The 8,796-nt window shown below is 35.6% G+C and overlaps 2 protein-coding genes across 2 annotated transcripts; one reads left to right on the forward strand and one right to left on the reverse strand.

The window, feature by feature from the left end:
* Positions 1 to 2,893: 2,893 nt before the first annotated feature.
* LOC130944726 (pentatricopeptide repeat-containing protein At1g08070, chloroplastic-like) lies at positions 2,894 to 5,557 on the forward strand. Its single transcript, XM_057873212.1, has 3 exons — positions 2,894 to 3,366; positions 3,667 to 3,975; positions 4,047 to 5,557. The coding sequence occupies exons 1-3, from the start codon at positions 2,942 to 2,944 to the stop codon at positions 5,431 to 5,433; spliced, it is 2,121 nt and encodes a 706-aa protein (XP_057729195.1). The 5' UTR covers positions 2,894 to 2,941; the 3' UTR covers positions 5,434 to 5,557.
* Positions 5,558 to 5,786: 229 nt separating this feature from the next.
* Positions 5,787 to 8,576, reverse strand: LOC130944727 (serine/threonine-protein kinase STY13-like). Its single transcript, XM_057873213.1, has 6 exons — positions 7,923 to 8,576; positions 7,478 to 7,610; positions 7,136 to 7,331; positions 6,579 to 6,703; positions 6,333 to 6,491; positions 5,787 to 6,231 (listed from the first exon to the last, which is right to left on the reverse strand). The coding sequence occupies exons 1-6, from the start codon at positions 8,060 to 8,062 to the stop codon at positions 5,917 to 5,919; spliced, it is 1,068 nt and encodes a 355-aa protein (XP_057729196.1). The 5' UTR covers positions 8,063 to 8,576; the 3' UTR covers positions 5,787 to 5,916.
* Positions 8,577 to 8,796: the final 220 nt, after the last annotated feature.

The raw sequence follows: 8,796 nt of genomic DNA on the forward strand, positions 1-8,796 counted from the left end.
TATATAGTAGTCGTTCCTTTAATTTATTCTAGTGCTTTTTTCTTTTCTAATGTCAGTTCCCAAAATTCTTTAAAATTGCTTCATAAATATTTGATTGGGAAAAAAATTTCATGATGGAATTTGGGTTTTGTCCTCTTGCAAGAGCTGTAATAGGATGCCCATTCATGTATTCCACAAAAATGTAGTCATCGTATTATATACTTTGCTAGCTAGCAGAATATTTTTTCAGATATTTTTCAAGTTTGATTAGTTCAAATAGTATTAACTATTATATTACATCATTGATTAAATTGAAAAGAAAGTTAGCACACGTACACACTGTTTAACAGTATTTATTTTTTATTTGTTCTAATAATATATGAGACATTTATTACGTGATAATATTTGAATTCATATACATGGGTACGTAACCGCAATTTCATTTCATAATTGTACAATTATTGGATTGGATTGAATGTGACTAAAATATCTTTAAAGCATATGATGCGTTATGTAATAGAAAAAAGTTGGCAATTTCAATGATATGTATATGTGTATGATCCTTGGTGTAGCTAGGTAGGGACAGATAATATCAAGATGGAATCAATATAAGATTTTTAGTTTTGAGAATGTTCGAACTTTTTTTTTATTGTTGTTGTTTTAAATTTTATAAGGTATTGATATATCAATTATATATATATATATAATATTTAATAATTTTGTCTCTATTTAACTTATATGTGGTTACATAAGCTCTTGACTTAAATTTACTTTTAGTTTTATTATAAACTACATTCTTAATTATTTTTAATTAAAATTATGCCCATAGAAGTAGTTATTTATTACTAATAAGTTATAATTCAAATGACATAATTTTTTCATCAATTCAACTAGGTATCCTTTAAAAATGGTACAATATTCAGCCTTTTATTACATTAATTTAAAAAAATTAAAACAAACACATTAAAATAGATTTCTTGTTTTCTTTTTTTAAATTTAAATACAAATCTACAAAAACCGGATTAACTAAAATTCAAATTCAAAATTTAAATTTAAAGCTTATAAATCCTAACAAATCTCAAATATTTCAAATCAGATTTTTATCACTAGTAAAATCTTCCTTCGTAAATATTCAGAACTGCAACGCTTACCCCTCTTCATATGTGATCGTTTTCGTCTTCTCCCGCGTTGCGCACCTCCTCTGCGAGAATCTTCTCCTTCGGCGAACGCGCTCCTTCTCGCGACGTGCACCTCCCTCGCGACGCGCACACACCTCCTCCATCGATGGACTCCTCCCCATCCCTGGTGTCCTCCCTCGCACCACGCACAACCGCCTCCTCCTCTTCCTGTGCTTCTCCTGTCTCCTCTTCTACATTGCACTTCTTCTCTGTCTCTGACAAAATTTTTAAAAAATTTGGTTGAGTTCATTCATGGAGATATGTTATCCCTTTTTTTTCATTTAATAAAAGGATATTTTTTTCAATTTTTGTATAATATTAAATATGTCTATGTTTTATTTTTTTAAATGTGTTTGTGATTTTCACTCATATATTTGATTTGGAAGTTGTAATATTAACTTAATTTATATGTGTCAATACTTAATTTTGGATGTGTTTATGTTGCTTATTATGTTCTTATGTATATATATAAAATTTTTTACGTGAGTTTTTGATGTGTTGATAAAATATTGAAAGTGCATTCTTATAATATTAGATGTGTTTACATTGTTTACTATGTTCTTATGTACATATATAAGTTTTTTTACATGAGTTTTGGATGTGTTATAAAATATTTAGAGTACATTCTTATAATTTTGGATGTGTATTTGAGTTTAACTTTTTCTGTGTTCAATATGTAATTTAGAACTACAATGACAATAATTTAGATGTGTTAATACATAATTTTAAATGTGTTTATGTTGTTTATTTAATTTTTGATGTGTTTTTGACATGAGTTTTAAATGTTTTAAATAAAAAAATAATTGAAGTGAGTTTAATTAATTTTGAAAACTTCACTGATTTTTTTAAGAGAGAGAGTGTGTGAACGAGAGAGAGGGAAAAAATAAAGGAATACTTTATTATAATGATAAGAACTTAGAGATTCTTTAGTTGATAAAGTTTAAAATAATAGTGGTTCCTTAAAAATAGGAAATATAATTAATTAAAAAATTAAAATAATAAAATATTAAATTTAAAGGCTGACTAAAGGCTGATTTATGTTGTACAAGTAGCATTTTCCTTTTTTCATATTCACTTAAAAAGTCGTGAGTTTGGGTATTTCTATCTTTGGCTATGATGCACGGACACTGACACGGACACGGGACATGCAGACACACAAGTTTTAAAATCTTATAAGACATGGGACACTGGACACGACATATATATAGAATATAAAGTATTTTTTAGAAAAATTACAATAAATTTTTGATATTTTATTGCTGTTAAAATATAAAATAATTTTTTAACTGTTTTTAATGTCTTTATTTAATTATATAAAATTATCTAAAATATTTTTTGTTTTAATAAATAATAATATATATTATTTTTAAACTCATTTCAAGGATATATGTTAAAAATAAGGTTGGACACGCGAACACGTGATAATATTTAGGTGTGTCCAAATATGTTCGGAAAAGAATTTTTTATTTTTTATTAAGACACAGTTGGACAGAGCAGACACGCGTGTCGGGTGAGTGTCGACGAGTGTCGTGTCCGAAATGTGTTGGATACCAGGACACGACAACTCAATAAAGTGTATAGATCTTTGGTAAAAAAAAAAATTGTTTATTATTTTAAAAAACAATAAACACATTTGCTATTTGTTTTAAATTAGGAGGAGATACTTAATAAAAAATAAATATAATTAATGTTAATTTCTGTGACTAAAATATAAGCACTAAAAAAGAAAAAAAAAAACTTAGAAGCACGAGTGAAACAAGCAAGTAGCATTAGCACACTCCAGAATGGTGGCGCCACCGGTAGCACCGACGTGGCCGGCACCGTCCAAAACCCTAATCCCTGACTTCCCATCGGAGAACACAAAACAACTCATTCTCCAACAATGCAAGACACGCGCCGACCTCACACAAGTCCACGCGCTCCTCATCAAGACGCGCCTCATCCACACCACTTCCCTCTCCCTCTCCCTCCTCGAATCCGCCGCACTCATCGTTCCCGATGCCCTCGACTATGCTCTCTCAATCTTCCGCCACCACCACCATCACCTCCGCCTCCGCCGCTGCGACACCTCCGCTTACAACATCATGATAAGGGCTCTCACTTATCACCACTACCCGAGAGATGCCATCCTCCTTTTCAATCACATGTCCCGAAACCTCGTACCTCCTGACCATTTCACCTTCTGCGCCGCCTTCAAAGCCTGCTCCGCGTAACTAACTAACTAACTAACAGTTTTTTAACTGCCAAGGAAGTTATTACGGTTATTTTAATTAATAAAAATGATTTTCACTCTTTTTAGATGCTGTGGTAGATTATATCTATGAACATGTCTTAACAATTCATTATTGGTTCTCGAAAATCGAGATTTTACGTAATAAAATGTAAATAATAAAATAATCTGATTCAGTATATATGTTTTTTAAATCGATTGAGTCCTTTAAAATTGTTATTATTCTGTTCAGTTCAGCTTAATTCCTGTGTTACACGTAAATTATATATTGTGTTGTAGGGTTAAGGCGATGATTGAAGCGCAGCAGATTCATGCTCATGTTCTCAAGCGGGGATTTCAGTCCTATGGATTCATTGAGAACACGTTGATTCATGTGTATGCAATTTGTGCTGGGGTAGCGGTTGCTCGCCGGGTGTTTGATGAAATGCCTCAAAGAGATCGTGTGGCTTGGAATGCAATGTTAGCAGGCTATGCCAAGAACGGATACTGGGACGAGGTAGTTGGATTGTTTTTGATGATGCGGGAACAACAAAGTGTTGTAGGTTTCGATGATGTTACCATGATTACTGTTTTGACTGCGTGCGGCAGGTGAGTATAGTAACATTATTTGTACATCAAAATTTGAAATTAATTGTTAACACTTAGTTCATATGATGTAGGTTGGTGAATTTGGAGTTGGGAGAGTGGGTTAGGGACTATGTTGAGGCCAATGGAATGATGGGTAACCTTAGTTTGATGACTTCACTCATTGACATGTATGCAAAGTGTGGCCATGTTGACAAGGCAAGAACCTTGTTTGATCAATTGAAATGTAGAGATGTCGTTGCATGGAGTGCTATGATTTCAGGATACAGTCAAGCGAAACGATGCAGCAATGCGCTTGCTCTGTTCAGTGAGATGCAGAAGGCTAATGTGGAACCCAATGAGGTTACTATGGTTAGTGTGCTTTACTCTTGTGGGGTTCTTGGAGCTATGGAAACCGGTAAATGGGTTCATTTCTATGTGAACAAGAAGAAGATGAAGCTCACTGTCACTCTTGGGACAGCACTCATTGATTTCTATGCGAAATGCGGGTCTATAGAGAGTGCAATCGAGGTATTTGAGAAGATGCCAGAGAAGAATGTGTTCTCATGGACCGCAATTATTCATGGTCTGGCTAATAACGGCAAGGGGAAGAGAGCTCTGGAGTTCTTTCGTTTGATGAAGGAAGCAAATGTTGAGCCAAATGATGTGACTTTCATTGGTGCACTCTCTGCTTGCAGCCATGTCGGTTTGGTTGGGGAAGGTCGAGCTCTTTTTCAAAGCATGACTAGAGATTTCAGAATAGAACCAGGGATGGAGCACTATGGCTGTATGGTTGATATTCTTGGTCGAGCTGGTTTAATTGAAGAAGCTTATGAGTTTATCAAGAGCATGCCTATTAAACCAAATGCAATTGTTTGGAGAACACTGCTAGCTTCTTGCAGGGCACACAAAAATGTTCCAATTGGTGAAGAATCCTTTAGAAAGATAACTCAATTGGAGCCTGCTCATAGCGGGGATTACATACTGCTATCGAACGCGTACGCCTTGGCAGGTCAAAGCGAGGATGCTAAGAGAATAAGGTCTCAAATGAGAGAATTGGGGATCAAGAAATCACCTGGTTGTAGCTTGATTGAGTTAGAAGGTGTGGTTCATGAGTTCTTTTCTGAAGATGATGAACATTCTTACTCAAAGGAGATATATAATGCAAATGAACAGATGATCGAAAGAATTAAGTTATATGGGTATGAACCAAATATTTCGGAGGCAAGGATAGATGCAGAGGAGGAGGATAAAGTAGTTTCTGTATCTCACCATAGTGAGAAGCTGGCTATTGCATTTGGTCTCATTAAAACTCAACCGGGGGCTGCCATTAGAATTTCCAAGAACCTTAGAGTTTGTGGTGATTGCCACAATGCCACAAAGATAATATCCAAGGTTTATAATAGAAAAATTGTGGTTAGGGACCGGAACAGGTTCCATCATTTCCAAGATGGATCATGCTCTTGTAATGATTTTTGGTAAACCAAAGCACTTGAAGAATAATATTTACACTAGTTTGTAACAAAAAGATCTAAAGTAGTGTTAATCAAACATCCAGCATGATTCGACAATGAAAATAAACTGTATAAGTGTTTAAAAAAAAAGCCACATGGAAATTTTGGTTTATAAAATTCAACATTTTACAAGCTCATGTTGCAATCCCAAGTTCATGCTTTGGGAACAAGAATATTGGTGTTACAATAGTTTTAGCCATTGATATACTTGAAAATCTTTCCATACTGTGTCTAATTTAAAGGAGAAATGCTAACTTTAGGCATGCATGTGTCAAAATATGTAAGGAAGAATAGATGAAAAACCAACTAATGGTACTGAAATGTTGTCAAAAGGTAATAATCTGAACATTTACTGTCACCAAAAAGATCTATTTGGACTTGATTCTATCTAACATTCCTCCACTTCCCCCACCCCCTCTCATATTTATGTTAAAGATTTTTTTTTCAGGTGTTAATAACACTGGCTGAAGCAGCAAAGAAAACTATTAAGCCTGGTTTCATCTGTTGCTCTTGGTGTATCCCCAGTGTCATCGCGTTTTGCCATCAAGGACCTAGTACCGGGTGACTCTGGTGGCAAGACAGTGTTCTCGGAAGTGAATATTCTTGAAGGAATCATGGGTTCTGGCGGCGCAATGGTGTAAAGATAATTCAGGAGCATCTGGATTATCTGAGTGAAGTTCGGTCGGGCGTTTGGATCCTCTTGCCAGCACAAAGTTAGGATTTCGGCCAATTGCTCAGGAAGATTCTCTGCACTTGGTCTTACATTCTGAAACCAAAAAACGAAAAAGAAAAATCATGAGCTATAAATGCCATGATAAGACTTCAGAAACAGTTTCATGAGGACAAAATGGGAATGATCGGTTTAACCTTGAAGGCTGCAGCATATGCTGCCTGAAGGTTTGACATGCCTTCAAAAGGAACTTTGTTGTGTATGAGCTCCCACAACACGATTGCGAAGCTATATGCATCGACTTTATGATTGTAATGCTTCTTCTCACCCTGCCTCAGTGTGACAGTGCTATACAACTGCAATTTTTTACATTCAGATCAGTCAGTAAATGGGCATAAATACGAAGAATCACAGAGAAGAAGCACAGTTATTCGTCTATATACCTCCGGAGCCATCCAACGGTAAGTTCCTGTTTCTGCAGTCATCATCTCAGTTAATGATTCTTCTCTTGCTAAGCCGAAATCTGCTAGCTTGACTATTTTTTGGTCTTCGGTCAATAGCAAGTTATCTGCATAAAGAAAAAGAAAAGAATAACCATGTCAATTATGCAGAAATCAAGCTTTGGCAAGTTATTTTATACAGTTGAAATTAGAGGAAGCTTCAGTTCTGAAAAACTAGTACTATAACCCAAACGAAGAACTACTCATTTTGTATCAGCATGGCAATTACTACATGAGCGCTTCAACCTGTAGCTTTCTCCAAGATCAATTATGCACATTGAGATGTATCATGATCCATCAATGAATATTCATGTTTCAACTGAGCTTATAGAAAGAACACATTCTGGTTTGAAATTTTTAGAGGATGTTGTCATATGGCAGATAGTTCAAAGTAGAAATATAGCTGTTGATCAATGCTGCCATAGGAACACAACATCAATGTAAATCACATATCAGACAAGCTTATAGTTTCCTGATCCGAATGCAGACCAAAACATTACCGGGTTTAAGATCACGGTGGATAATCCCATGGGAATGCAGGCATTCCATGGCGCGCGCAATATCAAGCGCAAAACCAATGGCAAGATGTCTGTCCAAGCATTTCGGTCGCATGTTAAGCAAATACTTCCGCAGTGTTCCTCCCAACAAGAGCTCAGTGACTATCACCATCACAGGCTCCTTGCATGCACCAATAAACTGTTGAGAAACAACACAGTGGTAAATGGTAACTAAATGCCATAGAATCAATCAAACAACTAGTCCTTGTTTTTGTCCCTCAACAAAATGCTATACAATCAAATCAATGGACAAGGATCAAAAGAAACCCTAAACTAAATTGCCACCTTCACCAAGTTCTTATGCTGCACTCTAGACAACATGGCAACCTCCCTCGCGAACCGGCCTTCTCGCTTGGCGATATCTTCCGGAGTCTCTCCTTTGTGTAGAATTTTGATAGCAACAGCCTGGTCTTTGTATCTGATATGAATCCAAACAAAAGAATTTGGTACAATATTAACATAACACCTTAACCAGACACAATTCGAAGACAATTACACAGATCAAACAAGCCTCTAATTCAATTCCACTATGATTCATGTAGCAGCACCTTTGACCCTTTAGAAATGTATCACAGAAATGAAACTACCAAGTTCTAGCAAACTCCTAGGAAATAATAATTAAGCTGCAAAGAATGATGATGCGTCACAAACCACACAAATCAAAAGCTAATAAAATAACAAATCCAGGAGGCAAATGACACCAAAATGAAATTAAAAAAAAAAAACTTACTTTCCCTCATAGACTTTGGCATGAGCCCCTTCACCAATCCGTGGCCCAACATAGAGATGCTTAGGATCAATAAGCCACTTGGTATCCAATCTGAACTCATCATCAACTGAGTAGAAGTTATTAGCTCCACCAGATTCCATTTTCTATTATTCCTTTTTTCTTTTTAAGTTCCTAAAAAAGGCTCAAACTTTACATGACCCAGATGAGTTTTCAGCTGCCAAAGTTGGTTTTTTTCAGAGTGGAATCAGAGAGAACAGAAAGGAAGAAGCATTGGAAGATTGAACTGAATAGGCATAAGGGCAAATGAGTGGTGGGTATGCTGACATGAAGCAGAAAACTAAAGCAGAACATGCTCTGTGTGCAGTGTTGTAGTGTTGTTGTGTTGTGTGTTCTGAAGCTCAGAACCACATCTCAAAAAGTGGAAGGCCCAGAGATCAAAACTCAGCAGCAGAAGATTGATGTGTTGCATTTCCTTGGGGAGGCAAAAGCATGGAACCCACATGGCTTGAGATTGATGAAGAGAGAGAGAGAGAGAATAAAAGAAGGAAGCAAAAAAAGCCCAAAAAGATATTTTGAAAATTCATGGGGTAAAGAGAAGAATCCCCGGAAAGGGGAGCATGGAAAAGAACCAATCACCAATGTCTCAGAGGTTAAAAGAATATAATGGGGAAGAAAAAAAAAAAACAATGTGTGTGAGTGTGTGTGTGTTTATGTCTTTATCTTATCTTACTATCTCTTACAGTAGCTATGACGATGAAAATTGGATTCTATTTGATTAAGAAATATGTTTTGTACAAACTTGAATGCTCTTGAATTTGCATCAATGCACATATTATATGTGGAGAATCCTTCAAATACAGTTTATCTAATTATT

This window comes from Arachis stenosperma, chromosome 8 (genome assembly GCF_014773155.1).
Source record: "Arachis stenosperma cultivar V10309 chromosome 8, arast.V10309.gnm1.PFL2, whole genome shotgun sequence".
NCBI classification, from domain to species: domain Eukaryota; kingdom Viridiplantae; phylum Streptophyta; class Magnoliopsida; order Fabales; family Fabaceae; genus Arachis; species Arachis stenosperma.